We start from the raw sequence: 27,140 nt of genomic DNA on the forward strand, positions 1-27,140 counted from the left end.
ACGAATTTGGATAGAACGCAGTAAAGCAGTGCTCCAGGGGGGGCGGGGCTGCACACTCCGGTGGATCAAAGCAAGTTCAATATAACGCGGTTTCACCTATGATTTTTTTGGCTCCCGAGGACAGCGTTATATTGGGGTAGAGGTGTACTTCTTTACACAACAGATGGTCAACCTGTAGCACTTGCTGCCAGGGGATGCTGTGAAGGCTAAAAGTATAACTGGGTTCAAGAAATGAATTAGGGAAGTTCATAGAGGACAGGTCTATCAGTGCCTATTACCAAGATGGTCAGGATGTAACTCCATGCTCTGGGTGTCCCTAAACCTCTGACTGCCAGAAGTTGGGACTGGACCACAGGGGATGGGTCACTCAATAACTTGCCCTGTTCTGTTCATTCCCTCTGAGGCATCTGGCACCGGCTGCTATCAGAATACACGACACTGGTCTAGTTGGACCATTGGGCTGACCCAACATGGCCATTCTTATGATCGGATATTCTCACCACTGCCCTCCCTGGGGGTTCCACCAAGCCAGCCACTTGAAGACACGAGAACACAGGAACCCATTTGACAGCCTGTACAGGGGGCCGTGCTGAATCAGTGCACCCTCTGAGTCTGCTGGCCAAGCCCTGCTCTCTGGACAAAGCACTTGTCGGGTGGCACTATTTAGCTGTGGGCCTCCCAGTGCAGCAGGGATTATGGTTGCCTTGTGCCACATTGACCAGCTGTGACAGGGTAGTCTGCCTCTAAAGGGCAGTACCGCTTACTGATCAGTCCTCCCCATCATATGGTGTGGCTCTTTAAGAGACTGGGGTGGTCTGATACACAAAGCCTGAGGAGATATGGGGAGAGAGGAAAGGGGTCCCAGGAAGAAGTAGCATTTAGAAGGAATCTTGTTACTATATCTTTAGGACTTGGAGAATTGCAGAGAGGGTAGGGGTAGGGCTTCCTCTCACTGAGCCAATAAGGAATTAGCTGGGAGAAGGGCCCAGCATAAATGCTGGCTCCCTCCTTCACAGCAGGGTAGATGCCTGTAGCTGTTGCAGGGAGTAAGAAGGCTCCTGCAGGGCCCTGAGTTAGCCGGGAGAAGACAGCAGCAGGACTGCTATCGGGGAGGGTCTGCTTGCTGAACCCTCCCTGCCTGAGGGTGGAAGGACTGATTGGGAAAAGGGCCAACTGGGGGACAAGCTGCTTGAGGCTCTACATCTGGTGCAAATTACAACTGCCACCCCAAGGAGGAGAGTGAGGAGGCTCCTGCCTTAAGGAGAGGGACAGAGGGATTGTCTGAAATACAACCCAGCCCTTGGAGAAGGGGTGGGACCTCGTGAACAGAGGAGGAAACTGCCCAGAACTCTTACATGGGAAACCCAGCTCTTCAAATTCAGTCTTCAGGCTGGCAAGATCCGAGAGTTACTAGCTGAGAAGGTGAGGCCAAAGCTACGTACTAGAATAAGTGCAGCTAAATAAGTGAGTTACCCTCTCCAGAATGCGTGAATAAACCAGACCCGCAAGGAGAGGTTGAACTAATCTGGATAATTGTCTGTAAAGACCCAAGGGGTGCTGTGTGCAGTTGCCTGCAGGGCCACGACAGGCCACAAGGGGGCATGCTGGAGAGACACGCCCTATAATGCTATCGTCCATGCCAACATTCCTCCACCAGGGTGTGCAACAGCAGATGTTGGAGCTGACTCTCAGCGAACAGAGCCTTCTGTTTTAATTCTCTGCTCTTCCTCTCACCCAAGTAAGTTTCAGGACATCATGCTATTAAAACTCAGCCTTTTTAAAGAGGGTGCATCACGGACTGGAGTATTTTATCCAGTGTGGAGGTTGAGCTCTAGATTTCAGAGCCTGCTGTACAAATTGTGCCACAAGGCTCTGTTCTCTGCTGCTCTGAGATACTCCCACACACATCCACAGGGCAGTGTTTTTATTCCCCATTAGTGCTATGCACTAGCACTACTGGCATCACAGATTGCGCACAAGGGTTTCTTTTTGCCAGTACATAGTGTCCATCAAAGAAGGCGAATGATTGTCAGAGATTCTTATAACATTCTTAAATATGTTGCCTTATAATACACAGATATGTCTCAACTAACTCTCGGTCAAGAACAAGGTAAAATTCAATGTAGAGTGAAATAAATGAACAGTGTTGAGTGAATAAGCCTATTTTTTGGCCGCACTGCCCCAGTTGCTATTAATCTGTCATTTGAAATTTAATGTTGCAGACCTTATACGTTGGTGCTTTTCCAAGAAACCAACCAGAATCAGTCTTCCATTTAGAATTTTTTTTTGTAACCCTACAGTGGGTTTTCAGTAGATACTGGGAGAAATTTTCATATTGAAACACAATCTGCTCAGTGGTTTGAGCATTGGCCTGCTAAACCCAGGGTTCTGAGTTCAATCCTTGAGAGGGCCACTTAGGGATCTGGGGCAAAATCAGTACTTGGTCCTGCTAGTGAAGGCATGGGGGCTGGACTTGATGACCTTTCAGGGTCCCTTCCAGTTCTGGGAGATAGGATATCTCCATTAATTATAAATCTTAATACCTGAAATTCAAGCCAAATGTGCCACCTTTTGTGCAATAAAAAGACGGGATGGAAATGACAGCTGAACTGGAGGAGGGACCGATTCACATCCTGGAGGTAAATCCCAGAAAAGTAACCAGGTGTCAGACTATGGAGTAAAAGAGAAATAGGCACGTTGCCAAATGTAAAGACTATAAATGTGAGACGCTTTAAAAGCAAACATAGCTGAATGTGAGATGCCGTAATATCTAGCCATAAACTGCACAGGAAGGACAGATGAAGTCAGGGAGGTGGGGGACTATGCCTAAAAAATTCCATAGACTCTAGTGCAATAGTACTTTTGGACAGAGTGGCTCATTGTTGAGCACATACATGCAGAGCCCCAATAGAGCTCCCTGTCTGGCTGGGTGCTCCCCAGTCTGTTGAATTTGGAGCTCAGCTCACTGGGCCCTCTGTGGTCTTTAAACTTCTTGAGCCTGCACTCCCCCTGGCTAGGGCTGTAGGCTCACTCTCTGAGTGCAGATCCCCCTCACCTGGGAGCTGGGAACCCACAGTCTGGCTGCCTAGCTCCTGGACTAGTGCTGATCCCTCAGACTCGCCCATAGATTTAGCACATCCTGTCCCAGAACTATAGGCATGTGGTTACTCTGGGTTTACAGTTTGCCTCCTTAGGGGCACATGATGGAAAGGCAACAGACAGGCAGACTTGGCCCAGGATTCTAAAACACCATTGCTCTTTAATTAATAGCATAGAAGTGTATACATGTAGACAAAATAATAAACCCACCTCTATGCATTTCCCTGCTTCAACTTCCTCATCACTCTGTATAGTTCTTTAGGGTTGGACAGAGCCCTCGGGGCTGCCCAGAATCCTTCCCCTGCAGCGCATGGTTTCTCTTGTATATGATACAAATCCAGTCATAAGAATACAACTATACTCTAATAGAATTATAGAACTGGAAGGGGCCTTGAGAGGTCATCTAGTCCGGTCTCCTGCACTTTTATCAGGATACATTTAGGAGTGCACAGTACTGAGGGAGAGCAAAGAGGCAAACCCCTCCTTAAAACTCTTTTGCTGTGAAGCCTACAAAAAACTTTGCAGTTTGCAGGTGACGCAAAAATTGGGGGAGTGATAAATAATGAAGAGGACAGGTCACTGATTCAGAGCAATTAGGATTGCTTGGTAAACTGGGTGCAAAAGCAAACGATTGTGTTTTAATATGGCTAAATGTAAAAATATATATCTAGGAACAAAGAATGCAAGTAGGCCATACTTACATGATGGGAGACTCTATCCTGGGAAGCTGTGACTCAGAAAAAGATATGGGGGGTCATGGTGGATAAGCAGCTGAACATGAGCTCCCAATAGGATGCTCTGGCCAAAAGAGCTAAGGTAGTACTGGCGTGCATAAATAGAGGAATCTCAGGTTGAGTAGAGGGGTTATTTTATCTCTGTATTTAGCACTGTGTGACCATTACTGGAATAGTGTGTCCACTTCTAGTGCTCACAATTCAGGAAGGTTGGTGAAATATTGGAGAGGGTTCAGAGAAGAGCTAATAGAATGATTAAAGGATTAGAAAACGTACCTTATAGTGGTAGGATGAAGGAGCTCAGTCTATTTAGCTAAACCAAGAGAATCTTAAGGGGTGACGGTCATGGAGTGTGGGGGAGTCAGGGTCCTGCACCCTCACTTCCTGTGAGTCACCATGACTCTCAGCCAGCCAGTAAAATGGAAGGTTTATTAGAGGACAGGAACACAGTCCCAAACAGAGCTTGTAGGTACAACCAGGTGGATAGAAAGCTGGCTAGATCGTCGGGGTCAATGGCTCCATGTCTAGTTGGCAGCCGGTTTCAAGTGGAGTGCCCCAGGGGTCGGTCCTGGGGCTGGTTTTGTTCAATATCTTCATTAATGATCTGGAGGATGGCATGGACTGCACTCTCAGCAAGTTTGCAGATGACACTAAACTGGGAGGAGTGGTAGATACACTGGAGGGTAGGGATAGGATACAGAGGGACCTAAACAAATTAGAGGATTGGGCCAAAAGAAACCTGATGAGGTTCAACAAGGACAAGTGCAGAGTCCTATACTTAGGACGGAAGAATCCCATGCACTGCTACAGACTAGGGACCGAATGGCTAGGAAGCAGTTCTGCAGAAAAGGACCTAGGGGTTACAGTGGACGAGAAGCTGGATATGAGTCAACAATGTGCCCTTGTTGCCAAGAAGGCTAACGGCATTTTGGGCTGTATAAGTAGGGGCATTGCCAGCAGATCAAGGGGCGTGATCATTCCCCTCTATTCAACATTGGTGAGGCCTCATCTGGAGTACTCTGTCCAGTTTTGGGCCCCACACTACAAGAATAATGTGGAAAAATTGGAAAGAGTCCAGCGGAGGGCAACAAAGATGTTTAGGGGGCTGGAACACATGACTTATGAGGAGAGGCTGAGGGAACTGGGATTGTTTAGTCTGCAGAAGAGAAGAATGAGGGGGGATTTGATAGCTGCTTTCAACTACCTGAAAGGGGGTTCCAAAGAGGATGGATCTAGACTGTTCTCAGTGGTACCTGATGACAGAACAAGGAGTAATGGTCTCAAGTTGCAGTTGGGGAGGTTTAGGTTGCATATTAGGAAAAACTTTTTCACTAGGAGGGTGGTGAAGCACTGGAATGGGTTACCTAGGGAGGTGGTGGAATCTCCTTCCTTAGAGGTTTTTAAGGTCAGGCTTGACAAAGCCCTGGCTGGGATGATTTAGTTGGGAATTGGTCCTGCTTTGAGCAGGGGGTTGGACTAGATGACCTCCTGAGGTCCCTTCCAACCCTGATATTCTATAATTCTATGACCCCTCAGTCAGGTCCCTCAGGGTGATTGGGGAGGGGGGGGGAAGGAGGGAGCTTAGTTCCCAGCCTTGGGATTCCCTCCATTTCCCCAGACCGCTCCAAACTGAAACCCCCTCCAGCAGTCTCACCCAGCCTCCCCCTGGCTCCTCCTCCAGCCTTTGTCCAGTTTCCTGGGCAAAGGTGTCGCCTGGCCCCAACCCTCTTCCTGGCTCAGGTTACAGGCTCAGGTATCATCCCTCAAGTGAAGTCACCCCCTGCTATCCCATTCCCAGTGCAGAAGGTCCCAGTAAAACTTCCCTGCGACATCCCCAGGCCAATCCTCCCCACTCCATCCCCCCCACAGTGACTTATTACAGTCTGTAAGTATCTACACAAGAAGCTAATAATAAATAATGGGCTCTTCAATCTAGCAGAGAAAGACATAGCATGATTCAATGGCTGGAAGTTGAAGCTAGACACATTCAGACTGGAAATAAGGTGTACATTTTTAATGGCGAGAGTAATTAACCATTGAAACAATTTACCAAGGGTCATGGTGGATTATCCATCACTGACAATTTTCAAATCAAGTTTGGATGGTTTTTTTTTTTTTTTTTTACAAGATCTGCTCTAGGAATTATTCTGGGGAAGTTCTCTGGCCTGTGTAATACAGGAGATCAGACTAGATGATCACAATGGTCCCTTCTGGCCTTGGAATCAGTCATCTTGGCAATGGTTAGTCTGCTTGTGTGTAGAGATCATAGTCTGTAATGCTGACCTGTCTTACTGTTTCTTTGTACTCCCGTGTTGTCTGTCTCAATTTCTTGTCTCTTGTCTCATACTTATTAGATTGTAAGCTCTTTGGGTAGGGTCTGTCCTTTTGTTCTTTGTTTATACAGCACCTAGTGCAGCAGGGCCCTAGTTCATGACTGGGGCTCCTACGTGCTCTGACTATATAAATAATAAGTGAATCCATTAAAACAGTAATAATGGGTGAGTTCTAATATCTACCTATGTCATATCAAGAACAAATTTTAAAAAGATATTTCTCGACACGTTTATTGTTTGCTTCTTGGAAAAGCTAGTTCTAGAGCACACAAGAGGAGCGATGTAGGAGACTACAGGGCTGCACAGGTGTTCCTGAGGGCAGAATTTTACTTGCAGATTTTTTTATTACAGGTGATTAATGTATGAGCCAGAAAGAACTCAGATTAATTTTTAAATACAAGAATGGGTTGCCTTTCACTTGAAAACTGATAAATTCTGTGATAGATGCCATAGAGGGAGGATGCTTTAGGAAACTAGTTAAGTTTTGTATCCCTACAGGTGACCTTTTTAAGTCCTCCACCAATCTGGCTTTCCACACATGTGGTGGGGCAGGTCAGGGTGAGGGAAATGCACATGTCCTAGAAAGCTTTTGCAGAAAAGTTAATGAGGCATCTGCCCCTATCCTCTTCCACAGGGATCTCTGCAGGAGGGGTGGGGGCTAGCCCATTGATCTCAGGCAACCAATGACTTTCCACCTGCCTTCAGAATGAGCACTGAAAATTACCTTTCTATGATTTTTAATTCATTTTCCCTACTAGAGAAATTATTTTTGTCATTGCCTAAAGGTGGGCTAACATTCAGACAATGAGACTCAATTATACTAGGAAAAATGTTACAAGACCAACATGTGTTGGCTCGCACTAAACCTGCTCTGTATAATTTTGCTGATCTGATGTGAAGCAAAAAATTAGATCTGAAGATGTGAGACAATTATAGGGTTGAAATGTTCTCTTACATTTCTTATTCCAGTCTCAGATATCTAATTCAGACTGTAAATGAATTTTCCATGCATGATATAAGCCATGAGATGGTTTCAATCCATTACCTTTAAGTTATTTATATATTCTGCTTGCTCTACAGGAAGGTTTCAATAAGGAGGTGAGCAAGGACTGGCCTATTTTCTTGAAAATAATACGAGAAGGGGAGAAATGGACACTGAATATGTTCCATAGTCTTGAGATTGCAATAAACTTATGTCTCTTGCAGCTCAAGAGATAGTGTCTTATTCTCTATTATTATATCATTTAGAAGACAAATATTTTCCTGAATCCATAGTTTCTAATGCATTGTTGATGTTTTGTTTGAAAACTCAAGTTGAGTCAAACATATTTATTCTAAAGCAAATCAGACTCACTTTCAGCTTTGTGTAAAATACTAAAAACTTTAACAACATTAAATAGAATTGGATTATTGTCCAAAGATTTCAGGAGATTCCCAGTAACAGCAGCAGAGATATTAAACCTCAGTGTTGCTTGTTTTTCTGTAAGTAACCGGGAAGGAAAGTTGGAACTCTTTTTTTTGTGAAACAATTGTGCATCTGGGCTTTGATCTGATCTACATCTGTGCCAGGATGGATCTCCATCCTTAGAGGTTTTTAAGGCCCGGCTTCTTGACAAAGCCTTGACTGGGATGATTTAGTTGGTGTTGATCCTGCTTTGAGCAGGGCGTTGGACTAGATGACCTCCTGAGGTCTCTTCCAACCCTAATATTCTATGATTCTATGCCCTGGGAATCTGGGAGCCACAACAAGTGACTCGATCCCTTCCCTTTTCTCCTACACCAAGTGGAAAGTCGGTGCAGTGGAGAATCATGGAAAGCAGTGGTGCAGGATTACCCACAATGCCCTGCCAGTGTGCCTGGAGGAATCACCTTTAGGGCAGCATGGACTGGTGTGGGCTGGAATTCGTGGAAGCTGAGTGCCATTCCTCCTGCAAGTACCTTTCCTATGCCATCATTAATCTGATTCACTGCCTGATCGTAGTCCACAAGATGTGTTAAAATGAAATAACCACTAAAAATAAACCTGTCACTTCCATGGGTCTACAAGATGTGCCCACATCAAAACAGAGTGATCCTGTGATCTTGTTACTGTGACCCTGATCTTTCCTGACCCTATTGTTTTATTCATTGGGCCAGGTTTTCAAAGGGCTCGGGTCAGATTTTCAAGCGCTCAGCACCCACGACTGAGGTCTGATTTTCAAAAGAGTTCAGCTCCCATTTAGGCACCTGTGTAAGGGCCAGATTTCCAGAAGTGCTCCATAGCCAGCTGCTCCCATTTTGATACTGATGGTCAGATTACCACATAAGCTCAGCAACAAATGGCCACTTATTTGGGTTCTTAGGCGAGAAATGAGCACTTTTGAAAATCTGGCCCTTAGGGTCATGCCTCAATTAGAATTTAAAGGGAAGATTTTCAAAAATACCTAAATGATTTAGGAGCATGTCACTGACTTTCACTGGGGCTTGTACTCTTCTATCCCTTGTGTGCTTTGCAAATCTCCTAAATTGTGTGGGGAAAGGAAAGTGGCTGGGATTTTCAGTGACGCGGGAGCACAATTTTAATGGGACTTGTGATCTTGAATCTCTTATGCTTTTGAAAATCCCACCCCAGTATCTTTCTGTTTGCTCCTGTCAAGGCTGGTTCCCCACTAGGAACCTTAGGGTACAAATTTGGGGGCCTGCATGAAACTTCTAAGCTTAACTACCAGCTTAGATCTGGTCCGCTGCCACCACTCCCAAATGCTAATTCCCTTCCCTGGGTAGCCTTGAGAGACTCTTCACCAATTCCCTGGTGAATACAGATCCAAACCCCTGGGATCTTAAAACAAGGAGAAATTAGCCATCCCCCCTCCTTTCTCCCACCAACTCCTGGTGGATCAAAATCCAACCCCCTTGGATGTAAAAACAAGGAAAAATCAATCAGGTTCTTAAAAAGAAGGCTTTTAATTAAAGAAAAAGGTAAAAATCATTGTAAAATCAGGATGGGAAATAACTTTACAGGGTAATCAAACTCAAAGAGCCCAGAGGACCCCCCTCTAGCCTTAGGTTCAAAGTTACAGCAAACAGAGGTAAACACCCTAGCAAAAAGTACATTTACAAGTTGAGAAAACAAAGATAAAAACTAACACGCCTTGCTTGGCTGTTTACTTACAAGTTTGAAATATGAGAGACTTGTTCAGAAAGATTTGGAGAGCATGGATTGATGTCTGGTCCCTCTGTCCCAAAAGCGAACAACCACAAAAACAAAGAGCACAAACAAAAGCCTTCCCTCCCCCAAGATTTGAAAGTATCGTGTCCCCTTATTGGTCCTTTGGGTCAGGTGTCAGCCAGGTTACCTGAGCTTCTTAACCCTTTACAGGTAAAAGGATTTTGGAGTCTCTGGCCAGGAGGGATTTTATAGTATTGTACACAGGAGGGCTGTTACCCTTCCATTTATAGTTATGACAGCTCCGTACACAGCCTAGCACACTTGTGCATGCAATATGGAATAATAAATGAGAACAGTGTGATGGGAATGATGCATGATATGTTTTAGTTTATAAAAGAAATGGCAAAATATTGGATTCTTGATTAATGATCCTGGTTAAGTGGAGGAGCAAATGTTATGATGAAACTGAGACTCTTTGTAATTATTTGCAGACAGATTACCACTATGAATACACAGAATGCGATAGCAGTGGATCCAGGTGGAGGGTGGCTGTCCCAAATCAGTCGGCGGCGTGCTCTGGATTACCCGACCCTGTGAAAGGAAAAGAATGCAGTACGTTTGCACTTTTCATTTAACATTTTATCTTTATTAGTAATGCATATTATTTCCCTGATTTAATGTTACTGCACTGGCATAAACCATCGGCACTGGTTAATTTCAGTTAGAAAGGCAATGTGGGCTATTGGATAGTGCACTGGAGTGGGATTCAGGAGATGGGTGCTATTTCTAGCTCTCCCACTGACCTCTTATGTGATCTTGAATAAGTCATTTTCCCTCTCACTGCTTTTGTTTCCCTTCCCATCCTGTCTTGTTTATTTAGACTGTAGGACAGGGACTGTCTTTTACTATGTGTAACCCACAGATGAGTATGTGGTACACATTCCCCTCTGTGCTGATCTATAGAGATTATATGAGTCTGTCACAGTACCACTCAGGCAACCACAGCTCTGTAGCTCATGCTTCTGTGCAGGCTCCTGTTTAATACATTTAGGACTCTTCTCCACTGGATTATCTCCCTCCCTCCCTCCTGGAGCATTGCTGCTAGGATCACAAGGCAACTCAACCAGGTTGGGAACCAGCTGGATATGCCACTTGTTTTTCCCTTTTTTCCTCTGCTGAGTACTTCATTCAGTCTCAGCTATAAAGGATCTCAGGATGCCGCTCCGTTCAGTGAGAACAGCTGGTATTGCCCAATTTTTGTGTTCATTTGGTTTTCTCTGTGGTTGGTCTCCTGGTTTAACTTTGACAAACTTCTGACTGAATTCTGATGGTTAAAGACTTCTTAGATTTGGCACCTCTCGGATACGCATCCTTTAAGGATAAGGCTAGTTAAGCTCTGGAATAGATTTCCAAGGGAGATTGTGGAATCCCCATCATTGGAAGTTTTAAAGAACAGGTTAGACAAACACTTGTCAGGGAAGGTCTATGTTTACTTGGTCCTGCCTGAGTGCAGGGGATTGGACTAGATGATCTCTCGAGGTCCCTTCCAGTCCTACATTTCTATGAGTCTGTAAGTAGAATTTCAACACATCTAGAAAAGTAATCAGTGGCTTTTTGATAGGGATGATCCCTCTCTTCACACAGGTCTAGTGCTATTCTTTCCCAAGGCCTGTCCAAAAAATACTGTAACGAGGAGAAACTCACGCTGTGTCTTTCTGGACATTCTACAAAGTTAGTGTAACCTACATAGAGGGGAGGTAAGTAAATTTGCTTACCAATTCTGTGCTACAGAACTCCTCTGACAAAGTATTTGCAGAGACCTGGAATTCATAGCTTTGTGAGAAACTACAGCTGGATTTTCTATAAGAACCTTTTAAATACTAAAAGTGGAAATTATAATGGTGTTCACTTTGTTTTTCTTCTTATGAATCCAGTACCAGTCTTTATCATAATTCAGTTACACTTACTTATACACCCACCCACCCACTTCTTTTTACTGAATAACACTCTAAAGATAAATTGTTACAGCACTGCAGTTACAATGCAGCCTAGCTAAACTAACATCACTAACTAGAGTTTTTTTATTTTCCTTTAAAATGAAGTATATAACACAGGGCCCAAACCCTATTTAAATCTCACAAGAAAGTACAGAGATTCTGACTTGACAATCGGAGATCTTCTGCTTTTGTAATGCCGACAAATCCCCATTGTTGGCGGGCGGGATCGAACCTTGGACCTCTGGAGTTTAGTGCATGAGCCTCTCCTGCATGAGCTAAAAGCCAATTGGCTGTTAAGAAACTCTCTCTCTCCCTCTCCCCCCCCCCCCCCTTGGTGCCACCACACCCGGGAGGTGGGTGGGTTACATACTTCCCCTAGCTGAGGAAGCACATCCTGATCTTCAGAGACTTCCCAGTTGAAATCCCGGACGAGCCCCGACTTGTAACGCCAACAGACCCTGGTCGTCAGGATTGAACTGGGGACCTCTGGAGCTCAGTGTATGAGCCTCTACTGCCTGAGGTAAAAGCCAACAGCTTGTTAGGTAAGGCTGTAGAGCAAATCTCTCACTCTCACACTCACACACCCAGGAAGTGTGTGGGTTACACTTTCACATGGGCTCACCCATTTACAACTAGATAAAACATGTAGTTGTACCACAACTAGTTGTTTTAGCATCCATGATATTGAGCACAAACACAACTGTGAATAAGAAAAAACGGACAATTACTGTAGCTGTTAGGCTGGCAGGGTGTCTTTGGTTCAATGATGTAATATAGCTCACGAAGACATTTGGCCTCCAGTCTGCGATTCCTCCTTTACGGTGTTTTCTCAATCCCAATGAGTTTTGTAAAATTACAGGAAACCGTATTGAGATCCAGCCTACAGATTCAGTCTGGTTATCCAGGGGAGCCCTATCTTCTCTCGGCAGGGCAGGGCTGGATCTGACTGGTGCTTCCTGTTCCTGCCAGACCACTTGTCTGAGCAACTAGTGACAGTTTTCTACCCTTGATTGAACTCGCTACTGATTGGCAAGGAGCTTCCAGCTTCTAACTAAGGGGAGCGTGTGTGTACATTCAGGAACGTCTGCCCTTAATAAACACACAGCTTCAACACAGCTATTGAACATGGTTAATCACTTCCTTCACCCTGCTAGTGTGCTGAAATAGCACCTGCTTATTTGCAGCCACTCAAGGCTCCATACTGCCACCTTGTCTGGGGATGGTTCCATATCAACTCAGAGCAGCTGTAATTACTGCGATGAGGTTTTTGGCTCAACAGAAAATAGCATGATTCCATTTTAGCTCCTGCCCTATGCTGGGCCAGCATATTGACATTTGGGCTCCTTCCTGCCATTTTGTGGAGTCCCTTGCATATCCCTTCGACTGTGTCATACTGCAATGGCCATGGGACTATAATTAAATTACTGTAGGTGACTCAGGTTCAGAGAACTCCCCTCCCATTGCTCGAAAGTCATGCACTGCATCTGGGACCCCTGATAGGTGACTGAGCCAGCCGTGTCTGATACTCTTGGAAACAGGTTGCTGTTGTGTATCAGCGGTAGTGGCTGTCCTCATTGGTTCTGATTTATGCAGTGAGGCTGGCAGACTATTCAATGGAACCCCAGTGCCTGTGGCACGACTCAGTGTGTGCTCCTGTATCATCCCGGCTCAAATTCAGGACCATGAGGAGTGCATAGCTCAGAATATCCTGGATTCCCACATATGCAGAGGAGCACTGTATTATCTGATTGACTGGGAAGGTTACGGGCCTGAAGAATGTTCTTGGGAGCCAGTCCATCATGTTCATGCCCCTCCAAAAGTATGGACCTTCCACAAGGATCACCCTGAAAAACCTGGTCCCAAGGGACTGTCAGGGACCACAGGTCTCAAACACAGGCCCCAAAACAGGAGCTTTACTGTTTATGGCACTGTGCTGCAATGCCAAACAGGGAAACCGTAGATGATACCCTGCAAACAGAGACTACACCCGCTGCTTCAGTGGGATCAGCTGACTAATAGCTTACTGCTAATTGGTCACCTCCTAATATTAAGCTTCTTGTTTCTGCCAGACCACTTGTCTGAGCAACTAGTGGCTAGGCCTGCTGCTGACCAGATGCCCCAAGACCAAGTTCCTATCTCCTTGCCTGGTTCCTCCTCCTTGTTCCTGTTACTTCACCTTGCTCCATGGTCCTGCTCCTTCATACTGACCTCAGTTATTGACTGTGGCTTAGACTCTTGGTGTGACTTCTGATTCTGGTTTGACCCTTGGTGTGACTCTTGTCCACGGCCCTGACTCTTTTCTCTGAGCTTCGACGGTTATGTCAGACTGCCCACAAACAGCCCCTGACACTCACTGCTAAGAAACACTCCCCAGACACCTGACCATCTGGCTTCCTACTAGACCTTTAAAGTTGCATTATGCCTATCCTCCCAGGGACTAGTTATGTGTAAGGGCTTGCAGGCAAAGACCTTTAATTAGTAAAAATCCATTGGTTTTCTGCATATTGTTTGAACCTTTCCAGTCCTCCTTTTTGATATGGAGCACACTTTGCTTATTTTTTGGCTCCTGATTTTTAACTTATCATTTAATTATATCTAGATCTCATTCTGAATCTGATAGCATGGCAAGAACTTTGCTAATAAGAATGGCTAGCACTCAGGGCAGCCTGATTTATTGTTTTTTTTAAATGTAGAATATTTATCTCTATCAGCAACTGAAGTAGTTTGCCTTTTGGGCTGGCCTTTTGCCTGTACCTCCAGTACTGCTACAAGCTTCAATTTCTCCTGGAAACCCTCAGTTTTGTCTATGCAGTGAATTATGGGGCTCTCAGTGAGCACGGAGGGGGGAACTGGATTTGTCCCTATGGGCCAAATTGGGAGTATTGACATTAATGGGAGTATTGCATTTTATTTCAGTGGGAGCAGAATTGGGCCTTTTGCCAACTGTAACGTCATGTAATACATTTGTATAATATGACTTAATCCTGACTATAGACCATCTAGCCATACATCTTATACGGCTCACATCAGCCTAGTCATGTGAATGCCTAACCTAGACTTTGAAGCTGTCAGTGATGTGAGTAGTTCCACTGACATACCTGTGTGAATAGCTGCTCGCCGGTGAGGGAGTAAAGGGTTCACATTCTGACATTTAATTCTTTTTAACATTAAACCTTTCATTCGATAGAGCAATAAGCACCTTATTCTGCTGCCCTAAGTCGCAGTAGGTAGTTTCTTCTTGCAGGAATAGTTCCACTGATCTCAGTGGAACAGTATGCAGCATTGGGTACTGTTCAACCTGAGCAAGCATGGCAAAATGGGACCCTGACAAAAGCAGTGGATTTCACTTTATTTAGGAAGGCAAAGTTTAGTAAAGTCATCGGTCGCAGCTAGCATCCAAAGGCCACTTACAATGAGCTGGGTTTTTTCTTTTTTTTTAATAAAGTGGTGCACAAACAATGTTAATTGTTTAAGTGACTTTAACTTAGACAATAGAAAAAAAATTGATTGTAGACCTAGTAACAGAGAAGAATTTGATCAAATGCAGTCCACTGAAGTTGACGACAAATTGGGCCAAATTCTGTGCTCACTTAACCCCCGAAAGGCTGAAATAACTCCACTGAAGTCAATGGTATGATTCAGTTCTGAGCCTGCGTTCAGCAAGTTATTTGAGCATGTGCCTCGCTCCATTTAATGAAATGGGTCTTCAGCCCCTCTTTAAAGTTAGGCGCATGCTTAAGAATCTTGTTGAATTGTGACCTGAGAGCAGAATTTGGCCTGATCTGTTGTTAGGGTTGCCAACTTTCTAATTGCAGCAAACCGAACACACTTGCCCCGCCCCTTCTTCGAGACGCCACCCCCCACTCACTCCCTACCCTCTCCCTCTGGGTTCTGAGCTGGGGAAGGGGGTCGGGGCGTGGGAGGGAGTTTGGGGTGCGGACTCCAGGCAGTGCTGACCTCAGGCAGCCCTGGCATTTCCCAGGGATGGAGGAACTCTGCACGGCTCCTGGGAATTGGTGATATGTCCCTCCAGCTCCTAGGCGGAGGAGCAGCCAGGGGGCTCAGTGCGCTGCCCCCACCCACAGGTGCTGCCCCTGCAGCTCCTATTGGCCCCAGTTCTCTGCCAATGGGAGCTGCAGAGCTGGTGCTTGGGACGGCATCTGCAAACGGGGGCAGCAAACAGAGCCCCCCTGGCCACCTCTCTGCTTAGCAACTGGAGAGACATGCCAGCTGCTTTCCAGGAGCCGCGTGGAGCCGGGTAAGAAACCTGCCTGCCCTGCTGCGGCCAACTGGACTTTTAGCGGCCCAGTCAGCTGTGCTGACCGGAGCTGCCAGGGTCCCTTTTCGACCGGGTGTTTCGGTCAAAAACTGGACACCTGGCAATCCTATCAGTTGTGCCTTTGCTCTGTTTATTTGCAGAATTTATTCTGACTTGTGCAATCTACTTGTAGGCAGTCACTGGAGGGGCCATAGATTGCCCTGCCAAGTACAGTGCACTATAGACAACAATTGAGATAAATGACCGTTTTAGTGGTTGAGGATTTTATAACTCTTGAAAGCAAACAAATGACTGGGACAACTTTGATTTTAACTGACTCTGCTTTTGGGAGTGGAAACTTGTTTATAGATTCCAAGGCCGAAGGGACCATTGTGATCATCTAGTCTGACTTCCTGTATAGCACCGGCCAAAGGATTCCCCACAAATAATTCCTAGAACAGATCTTTTAGGAAAAAACACCCGATTTTGATTTAAAAATTGTCAGTGATGGAGAATCCATCACAACCCTGGGTAAATTGTTTCATTGGTGAATTACTCACTGTTCAAAATGTACGCCTTATTTCCAGTCTGAATATGTCTAGCTTCAACTTCCAGCCACTGGGTCATGTTATGCCTTTCTCTACTAGACTGACAAGCCATTATTAAATATTTGTTCCCCATGTAGATACTTGCAGACTATAATTCACCCCTTAACCTTCCCTTTAAGCAAACTAGATTGAGCTCCTTGAGTCTGTCACTAAAATACATGTTTTTTTTAGTGCATTAATCATCCTCTTGGCTCTTCTCTGACTGCTTTCCAATTTATCAACACCCTTTTTGAATTGTGGGCACCAGAACTGGACACAGTATTCCAGTAGTGGTCACACCAGTGGTAAATACAGAGGTAAAATAAACTCTCTGCTACTACTCAAGATTCTCCTGTTTATGCACCCCAGAATCATATTAGTCCTTTTGGCCAGAGCGTCACACTGGGAGCTCATGTTCAACTGATTATCCACCATGATCCCCTCGTCATAGATTATTAGGGTTGGAAGAGACCTCAGGAGGTCATCTAGTCCGATCTCCTGCTTAAAGCAGGACCAACCCCAACTAAATCATCCCAGCCAGGGCTTTGTCAAGCCTGACCTTAAAAACCTCTAAGGATGGAGATTCCACCACCTCCCTAAGTAACCCATTCCAGTGCTTCACCACCCTCCTAGTGAAATAGTGTTTCCTAATATCCAACCTAGACCTCCCCCACTGCAACTTGAGACCATTGTTCCTTGTTCGGTCATCTGCCACCACTGAGAACAGCCGAGCTCCATCCTCTTTGGAACCCCCCTTCAGGTAGTTGAAGGCTGCTATCAAATCTCCCCTCACTCTTCTTTTCTGTAGACTAAATAACCCCAGTTCCCTCAGCCTCTCCGCGGCAGCGCTTTAACGTGGCTTGTGTAGTCGCGGCATAGCTGAAAAAAAATCACCTCCACGAGGGGAATAGCTACCAGCACTGGTGCACTGTCTACACTGGCATTTCACAGCGCTGACACTTGCAGTGCTCAGGGGGGTGTTTTTTCCACACTGCTGAGCGAGAAAGTTGCACCGCTGTAAAGTGCCAGCCTTAGACTGTGCAAATGTTGGTTGAAAGAATAGAAAATTGCTTTTAGTAGTTTTAATAGTTTGATATTTTTACCCTCTACTAAGCAAAAAAGGCCATTTATTAAAGAACGACATAACCAAGTGTTTACTGCATGGTCACTGCTCATATATAGGAATTACTTCTCACAAGTTTTTAAGAGGTTCCTTGAAGCAAATGTGTAAATCATAAGAACTCAATATACTTTTTTCACCTTTCTCCATTTGACACTTGCTGATTTGGTTTTCTGCTCTCACTACCGGACCTTGAAATGAACAGGATTACTTTTTGGCAGCGTTGTTGTAGCCATGTCGGTTCTAGGATATTAGCGAGACAAAGTGGGTGAGGTCATCGCTTTTATTGGCCCAACCTCTGTTGGGGAGAGAGACAAGCTTTCAAGCTACATAGCGCTCTTCCTCCGGTCTCTCACGATTACCTTGCGTACTTCTTTGAATGAGCACCACCAGTGAAATTGGCAAAGCTCTTAGAATAGGGCATGTCCATTCACACTCCCTCTCTTGGATCTGCAGCATTAGGCTTTGACTTCACTGGCTTTGTTCCCCCAATATTTTTCATCTTTGCTGTCACCAGTGCAGCTCCATCGTTGGTAGCAGTGCTGGGGCCCCTTGTGTAGAGAAGATGTTAATGACTGCTCGTGTTTAATCACCATGTCTTCTAGAGATGACGTGTGTACATATACACTTAAATACTTACACATAAGGACACATGCTTTTTGGTATCCATATTTTAAAATGTGCTTCCTGGGTTGTAGGAAATTGGATATTTTGAGATTATTCACTAAAAATGTACTGAAGGCACATGCCCTTTCATCCCACCTCCTCTGGAGCTGATCACTTACTCTCTTACCTGCCTGTCTCCACTCATGGTCCCATTGACATCAGAGGAACTGCTCAGGGAGTAAGGTGCTACTCAGCATGAGTAAAGGTATCAGAATCTGGACCTGAGGATGAGCACAGGTAGCTCCCATTAAGTTAGTGAGAACTGAAGGTCGCTTAACGTATAGGTTTGGCCCCTGACTTACTAGTTTTTCTCTTTTAACTGTTGAAAGAGATGAACAGAAATAATTCAGAGGGTCCTATGACACCTTTAAGACTAACAGCCTTAAAGGTGCCACAGGACCCTCTGTTGCTTTTTACAGATTCAGACTAACATGGCTACCCCTCTGAGAAATAATTCAGTGGCCCAGTCCTGCAACCCTCACTTGCATGGGAAGTACTTAATGATTCAAGAAATCCCATTTACTTCAAAGGGGCTACTTGTGTAGGGATTATTTTCATAAATACAGGCTGCAGGACTTGGACCGTTGCATTCATTCTCTCTCTCTCTCTCTGTCTTGCCTGTGAGAGGGTTTTATCTGCTTTCTAAAGAAGCTCTGCTGCACTAGCTAAAAAGGAAGATTTGCTTTCTAAGGCCCTGATTCAGAAAAGCACCATAAGCACGTGCTTAACTCCATCTCTGTCTAGGGCAGCACTAATGCATGTTTTTAACTTTAAGCATACTCACTGAGTCCCATTGACTTCATGTGTTGAAATGCTGCCCGGAATAAGGATGCTTTTCTTAACTGGGGTTCAAAACTGTGTTTACATGGCTTTTCCCCCCTAACATATCTTGTTATCTGAGGAGTCACCAGAGGGTGCTGTTATGCATAGTCTTTCAATGTTGTATGCAGTGTTTTGTAGCCCTGTTGGTCCCAGGATATTAGAGAGTCAGGATGGGTGAGGTAATATCTTTTGCTGGTCCAATAAAAAAATATTACCTCACCCATCTTGTCTCTGTAATAGTCTTTCAGGTTCTTTTAGTATATGAGCAGAGTACAGTCTTTGAAGTAATGCTGTATTTGTGATGTAGATTTTTTGCAACAGCTTCTCCAAAACAGGAAGAGAGTTTACTCTCTGCCTTTATCTCTGCTAGAGTTAATTATTGGGGGTGGTGAAAATTATTCTCTGGGAGGAATTGGCATTTAGACTAAGATTTCTGAAAGGGGAGGTTGCCCACATGACATTTGTGACCACTTCTGTGGTCTGACTGGTATAAATAAACAAATTACACTAATAAAAAAATCCCTGTCTCAGATTCACGAATTTCTCTTCCAGCATGAAGCCAGCCTCTAGGCCCTGACATCTGCTAGTACTCAGCAGAGGGGTGACAATATGTAAATGTGAGGGAGAGAGAGGGAGACTATAAGAGGAGGCAGAAGGGACTGCTAAATAAGTTGGAGGAGATGTCAGTATATTTGTATTACTTCTCAGGGTAAAAGTGATGTATCGCTTTCTTTCCTTAAGAGGAGGAGATGTCTATAATGTGGAGGACATTCCCTCCCAGATTACACTAGTTTTCAAGGTGATCACAGACCTGACAGCATCCTTTTAAAATGAAGATTCAGTCTAATCACTGATAACACATCCAATATAACTATTGGCGAAAACGAGCAGGAATTACTCATACTCTGTTGCAGACGCCTCACATAAATTATTCACATCAGACATTCTGAATCAATAAACGGAGGTTATAGGAAACATTACTAATAACAAAGCAACAAGTCCTGCTTTCTTTTAACTTTCCTGTGCTTCCCCCCCTCTCCCTTCCCTCCCATTGGTTCTTAGATCTGCCTTGTGTCTTGTGGTTTGGACCTTTTGTGGTGTAGAGAATCTCAGCTGGACTGCCAGGAAGCCCTACTGTAGACAGCTCTAAATAAAAGAATATATCTGCTCTTCACACTGTGCCTTGCCCACTCCTCTCTTGGAGGCTTGTGCATTGGCATCTGTACAATCAAACTTAACAACCATTAAGAGCTGAGTGACAACCGCATATTGCTGCCATCTGGCTACCTACCACTCCTCTCCCGAGCTGCAGTTTTAGCCCCTGGCCTCACCAGGGTGAGACAACTCAGCAGAAGGTTTGTAGGCAGAGTGGAAAACCCCAGACTACTACCTGGAGCTCAGGCAGATGAGCTTTGAATGCTATGAGAATGAAGTGGAGCGATCTAAAGAAGTTGGTGGGGCTGATTCTCTTCTCATTAAAACCAGTGTATCTCCATTGACTTTAGTGGTGCTACTCTGGGCATTCACTGTTACAATTGTTAGTAAAGTGAGAAAAGAATTGGGTTCTGTCTTTAATAGTTGGACTCAAGGTTGTGGGAGCTACCCATGGTCTCCAGTGGAAGGCAGAAATCCAAACAGAATACATGTTTCTCTATTGCCACTCAGTCAAGGCACAAACAAGTCATGGCTGGGGAAAAGGGCCTGATGGGAAGTCTTAAGAGGGTAGAATTAGAAAGTCTGAGAGATTATGGGGAAAGGGAAAGAGGATAGAAGGGAATGATGGAAAAAGATTCAGGTGGGTTAGAAATGAAGAAAAAATGAAGAGGCAATGAGGGATGGCAGATGACTATAGTGTGAAAAGTTGGAACACAGGTAAGAGGAGAATGAGATTGGGAGGTGAAAGAAGAGGATGAGAAGGGATAAAAGAAATGACACAGCAGGGTAATGTTAGTAAATTCTGTTTTATTGCAATATTTGATGCCCTTAAGATTCAATTTACTAATGTAAGCCTGATGGAGTGATTGGGAGTCTGGGGTCCTTGGGTAGATGGAGTGGATGGAGCAGAGTAGGAAAGAAGCAAGCAGACTGTTGTATTGAGATAAGTGAGGGAGGATCAAGGGTACTACATTGCTCTCTTATTTTCCTGTGAGCTCTCACACATCATGATTCTACTCCCATAGTAAAAATAATTAATCTTGATTCTACCTAAATACATGAGAAAATGTATATGAAGCATGTTTTAGATCTGGGATCCTAGAAAGTAGCGATAGCAATATTTACATTGGAGTCTAGGAACGATTTACACTTGGCATTTTCATTAACAAGCCTCCATTAACCATAGAAAGCAAAGCAATGTTAGATTTCTGTGTGAGTCACTGTAACGGCGTGGACTCACCACTGCTGGCGCCTCCTGGTGGTTGTTCCGGGAATTAGGTCAGTCCAGCTCCAGAGCACCCTCCGCAGGTGGTATTTTGCCTGTTATCTGCTCTACTCCGCTGTTTCAAAGCTGCATTGCTGCCCCGCTCAGTGGTGTCCTCTTTTTCACTCCCCTTCTGAGGGTCACTGCAGTCCTTTGGCTTGCACCCACTGCAGGTGCCAACCACAGCCTAAAGTCTAGCCCCTCACTTCAGGGGCAAGTTGCAGTCTGTATTGGCTATGCTCCTCTGTGGCCAGGTGCAGTGCAAGGGGGGGACCCAGGCCTACCCACTACTCTGGGTCCCGACCCAGGGACCCTCTAGCGGCAGCCTCTCTGCCCGCCTTCTCTCCCCTTGTCTGCCTATCATCCCTGGGCCACTTCCCCTTGGCCCTTGCACCTCCTTGGCCCTTTCTGGCAGGGGCTTGCAGCCTAGCAGGTAGCAGGTAACAGGCCAGAGCTCACCCTCCACTCCCCTGAGCCTGCCCAGTACTGCTCTATCTCAGGTGCTATCCCTGGGAGCCAGTCCTCCTCCCTTGCTTGTCAGGGAGAGACTCTCCTCTGCTGGGCAGCTCCTTATATCTGGGCTGCCCCAGCAGCTGCCTCCTGTCTGGCTCCTAACAAGCCTCACCCTAATTAGCTGCAGGTTTCCACAGCCTCCCTGGCTGCTTTTGCCCCACCCCCTGCTGGAGTGGGTCACCTGCACCACTACAGTCACTGAAGGCCAAATTCCACCCTGAAATCCACTGACTACGATGGATGGTGCACAAGTATAACTACGAGAGGAATTTGGCCCTAAAAACCTTTTAGTAAGAAGTGAACTGTTGCATGCCTGAATCTCTGCCAACTTTCTCATGGTATAGTCAATGCTACCAAAGGGAATTGGTGGTGCTTTGCATCCACTTAGCCTAGATGTATATAATTACTTAAAGGGCAAGGCAGCAGAGAAGGAGGCCCTGGCAGTATAGCTTGACACAGTGGGGCAGTGAGAGATGATATGTAATAATACATAATAGCGCCTTTTATCCCGGAGACTAGCAAGCTGTACAAACTACAACTACCTTTGCTTGGTTTGAACGAATTCTGCTCTCACCATGCCGTAAATTTGAAGTAATTCCAGCTGCTTCAGTGGAACTACTCCAGATTTACACCAGTGTAACTGGTAGCGCAATATGACCCATGGTTTCTAATTGCCACTGAAAGTATTTTCTAATCTAAAATACCCATAACTAGGCATGGCGGGAAAACAGCTCCCTTAGATACCTTCATGCCTAGTCGTATGTCTTAGAAATACTTCCAATAGACTGATGCAAGTAGTCTCTAGATATCTAATTCTTTGTATCCACAATTTGTATTATTACATATAAGCTGGTGTGTGTGTGTGTGTGTGTGTGTGTGTGTGTGTGTGTGTGTGTGTGTATAGGTATATACCCAGAGTTAATCCTTGAACTATATCTAGAAGCTCTCTCTGCTGCCAGTGGCCTTCCATACCAGGGAGAATATGTTCTAAAGCAGGGATGCCCAAACATTTTCAAAGTGTGAACCATGGGTAAAATTTTCAAAAGTACCTAATTGACTATCGAGCTGAATTCCCATTTTCAAAAGTGACTTAGGCACTTAGAGGCCAGATTTTGAAAGGTATTTAGGCACCTTACTCCCATTGATTTTTGCATCTAAGTCACACTCAAAGTTCACATTTAGGCTCTTAAATGCCTGTCACTTTTGAAAATAGAAATTAAGCCCCTAAGCCTCTAGGACACTTTGGAAAATTTTACCCCCATTTTAACAGTGAGATTATCTTGGGGACTCCTCCTTTCTCTTCACAATCACCCACCTCTCTCAGTCATGCTTATGTAACATTGCTTTGGCAACAGCCGCAATTCATGTGAGCAAGTAGTAACAGGAAAGCATTGAATGTATGTTTAGCTGTATTTTAATGAATTTTTTTAGCAGCTGTGAACAACAAGAAGAGCCAGCACCCTACAACCAGTTGGTTCTCTTTTTGTGGACCACTAGCAGGTGCCTCATGGACCTAGAGTTTGGGGATATCTTTTCTACAGAATTCCCAGCGGTTCAGTCATAACCCACTCACCATCAAAATAATCCCATCACCATAACAGCTGACTGGGAGACAATAGATTTAAAAGGAACTTCTACATTTTGATACATGTGGCTTAGATTCAAAATAGGTTGGCTTTTTTTTGTTTTGTTTTCCTTTTTTGTTAATGACTGCAGGCAATGAGACCATATCTCTGCTTATCACACAGATGCTTCCACAGCAATACGCTTCTCATCCCATTCCTCCCCACCCCATCGCCGCTCGGTACTGACTGGAATAAACTCAAGTTATGCAGCTGTTCCAATGTCAAAAGTGGTTCATTTTGCCATTAACCACATTCAGCCTCTAACTGAACCTGGCAAGCAGCTGGCCTGCACAGAGCTAGTTTTGCTTGTAGATGTATGTGTTTTGACAGGAAGCACAGCCTCCTGTGGAGTAAGGTAATATCTGGCTGATATAAGCTAGCAAATTTCAAAACAAAATTAGAGTGGGTGGAGCAAGGGGGCGTGGCCTCCCTCCACACCTGATGGGAGGAACCACCCCGCACCCCCTAGTGGGTGGAGCCAGGCAAGCCACCTCCACCCTGCCCAAAACAGAGGGGTGGGACAGAAAGTATAAAAGGCAGGCCCTACAGCTCAGTTGGGCCAGAGCCGGTGAAGGAGACGGCCACCTCATGTTTGCTGCTGGGGCTTGCACCCAAGGGGGTCCTCTGCAGCACAGAGGACCCGAAGGGACTCAGAGCAGCCAGCAATGACGCCAAAGAGCTACTGGGATTGCTGCTAGCTGTGTACCCCAGGGAGACGGAGGACCTCTACGAGCTGAAGGTACCCAGCGAGGGGATCATAGGAAGTAGCTCAGGGACACCAGATAATAGTTCAGTTGTGTGGCCGGAATACTGGTCAGTGTGTTGTGATGGGATCCCTGCAGACCCAATGGTGGAGCCCTCCGCCACTGTTAGCCCTCTGGGTTGAGACCTGGTGGAGTAGGGTGGGGCTGGGTCTCCCTACCCACTGTTGCCAACCTCACCCTGGGGTGGCAGCCTCCCCACCTTAAGCCAAGAGGCCTGCATTTGTCTGCCATCTGCCTGAGCCAAGATGGTAGGCCCTAGACTCTTTGGTGCTCCGCCCTGCCTGAGGTCCTGAGCCCCTAGCCTGTTGTTGCCCCTCCCTGCCTGAGGGCCCAATCCTCTGGACTGTTTGGTGCTCTGTCCTGCCTAGAGGGTCAGAGCCTGGGCCCTTTACACTGGCCTTTACAGACACGCAGTAGTGAGGGGGTGCGACCTCCCTCCAAGTCTGACCGGGAGGGACAGACATGACCCTCTACACATGGTGGAGAACACGGGTAACCCCTGAGACAAGGGGACTGCACGTGCTCCTAGCCCGCTGCCCACCTGAGAGACTACGATGGAACTGGCCAAGTTTATAAAATGGTGGGTGGAGAGCCAGATGCAGCAACAGGCAGTCCAGCTCCAGCAGCAGCAGGTGCAGCAACTTGGGGCCCAGCAGCAGCAGTTGATCGGGTAGGTGGGGACCCAGCACCAGGAATAGCAGCAACAATGCTTTCAGCAGCTGGCCACCCTGCTTCCCAGCCCCTCCGGCCCCACTCCTGGAGGAGCAACAACTGCCATAAGGCCGGTACACCTCACAAAGATGGGGCCTGATGATGACCCAGAAGCCTTCCTGAAAGCTTTTGAGTGGGTCACTTCAGTGGCGGGATGGCCACCGAACCAATGGACCACGCTCTTGGCCCCCTACCTAACGAGGGCGGCCCAGGCTGCTTATTGCGGGCTCTCCAACGATGAGGTCTGCAACTACAGAGCAGTAAAGTTGGCCCTCTTTGGCATCACCCCTGAAACCTTTTGGTGCCAGTTCTGGGGCGAGACCTACCCGCTAGGGACCCGACTCTGGGTCACGCCACAGGAGCTCAAGGACATCTGCTGGCAGTGGTTCCAACCCGAACAACACTCCACCACTGAAGTAGCCAAGCAGGTGTTCGTCGAGCAGTTCATTCACATTCTCCCACTCTGAGGGAGAGCCTGGGTCCTTCAAAATCAACCCACCACCTCGAGGATGGTGGTCGGCCTAATGGAGGATTTTCTGGCCGCAGAAACCACAGTAGCACCCATAGCTGTGGCGGCACTCTGGAGCCTCCTGGGCTCGGATAGACCCTCCTACCCTAAGACAGTGGCCTGGACAGGCTCAAGCCACAATGAGGGACGCAGCAGCGGCTACCTGCCACAACCCATCCCGATATCCCGTGGAACGCCTGCAGGCCATGGCAAAGGAGGGAAATCCCTGAACCAGAGCCCTCCAAATCATCCGCAGAACCCCGAGAGCTGGGCCAGCCACACTGAGATTGGTTCCTGTTTTGCTTGTGGTTGATTTGGACACCTCCACCGACAGTGCCCAGTCATGGACTGCTCCTCTGGCCAGGTTTACACTGGAGAGGCCCATGCCCGCTTAACTGTCCCCAGGGGCCTTGGCAGGAAACAAGTGCATGACCTGGTGGACTCTGGCTGTGGGCAAACCCTAGGGCATCAGTGACTTGCCCCGGCAAGCGACCTTGCACCGGGCCAGATTCAACTCCTCTGTATCCATGGGGACTTGAAGTCATATCCAAGTGCCCTGGTACCGCTAACTGTGGACGGAGTGACCCAGGAAATGACGGTGGGGGTTGCCCCGAAGCTGCCTACCCCATCATTCTCAGATGAAACGGGCCAGAATTCACTAAGGTTCTGCAAACTGCGAGCCTCCGGGATCTACTGGTGCAGATGGCTCTCGAGGGAGACCCCCTTGAGGGCAAGGTTGAGAGCCCCAGGAAGACTAACCCAGGTGACCCCTCAGCCCCACCTGGGGGCCTCAACACCCCAGAAGGAGACGAGCTACCCCGGTTGGATGGGAGGGAAGCCCCTTGGACGCGGGAGTCAACTTCAGCAGGGACCAAAGAGAGGACCCCACCCTCAGCTGGGCCTATGAACAGATAGTGTATATCAACGGGATGGCGACGGATCTGCAGTGAGTGGCCCAGTGGCCACGGTTCACATTGACAGGGGAGCTCCTGTACCAGGTCGACTGAGACCCTCGGACCCGTGAGCCTCATTCCCAGCTGGTCGTGTCCTAGTGTCACTGGTGGGCAGTACTGAGATTAGCCCATGACATCACTGCGACTGGCCATTTGGGACAGGAGAAGACCCTGGCCTGGGTCTTGGCCCGGTTCTTTTGGCAGGGCATGCACTGGGACATCAAGGATTACTGCGCTTCCTGCCCAGAGTGCCAACTGGCAGCGTCTCTGGGGTTACAGAAAGCCCCACTGATCCCCTTGCCGGTGGTAGGGATGCCCTTTGAGAGGGTTGTGATGGACCAGGTGGGGCCACTCATGAAAAGCGTTGCCGGCTTCCGCTACATTCTAGTAGTGATGTACTATGCTATCCTCTTTCCAGAGGCTGTCCCCCTAAGGAAAGCCACCAAATGGATCATCGCAGCTGAACCCCTGAAGATCTTCACCTGGGTGGGCTTACCCCAGGAGACCATTACGGACCAGTGGACAAACTTCACCTCCCAGCTGCTCTGCAAAGTCTGTGGCCTCCTAGGGATCAAGACACTGTGGACATCAATCTATCACCCCCAAACGGATGGATTGGTTCAGCCGGGCCCTTAAAGATATGTTCTGGAAGATCCCAACTAAGGACTTGTGCCACTGGGATCAACTGATTCTCCCCCCCCCCATTACTGCTTGCCATTAGGGAGGTGCCACAAGCCTCCATCAAGTTCTCACCATTTGAGCTACTGTACGGTCACGAGCTTTGGGGTTTGCTCGACTTAATGTAGGAGACCTGGGAACAGGCCCCATCCCGGACCCAGGGGCTCCTACAGTATGAACTGCAACTGCAAGGTCCCTGTGGTGG

The 27,140-nt window shown here is 46.6% G+C and overlaps 1 protein-coding gene across 2 annotated transcripts in view; it reads left to right on the forward strand.

Annotated features, from left to right (window-relative positions):
• Positions 1-27,140, forward strand: part of ELAPOR2 (endosome-lysosome associated apoptosis and autophagy regulator family member 2) — a 152,942-nt gene that overhangs the window by 59,034 nt on the left and 66,768 nt on the right. For both annotated transcript variants that reach the window (XM_054017049.1, XM_054017058.1), the window contains exon 2: positions 9,806-9,926. In XM_054017049.1, coding sequence (XP_053873024.1) covers positions 9,806-9,926 — 121 coding nt within the window. The remainder of the gene's footprint in view (positions 1-9,805; positions 9,927-27,140) is intronic.

Source organism: Malaclemys terrapin, chromosome 1 (assembly GCF_027887155.1).
Source record: "Malaclemys terrapin pileata isolate rMalTer1 chromosome 1, rMalTer1.hap1, whole genome shotgun sequence".
In the NCBI taxonomy this organism is placed as follows: domain Eukaryota; kingdom Metazoa; phylum Chordata; order Testudines; family Emydidae; genus Malaclemys; species Malaclemys terrapin.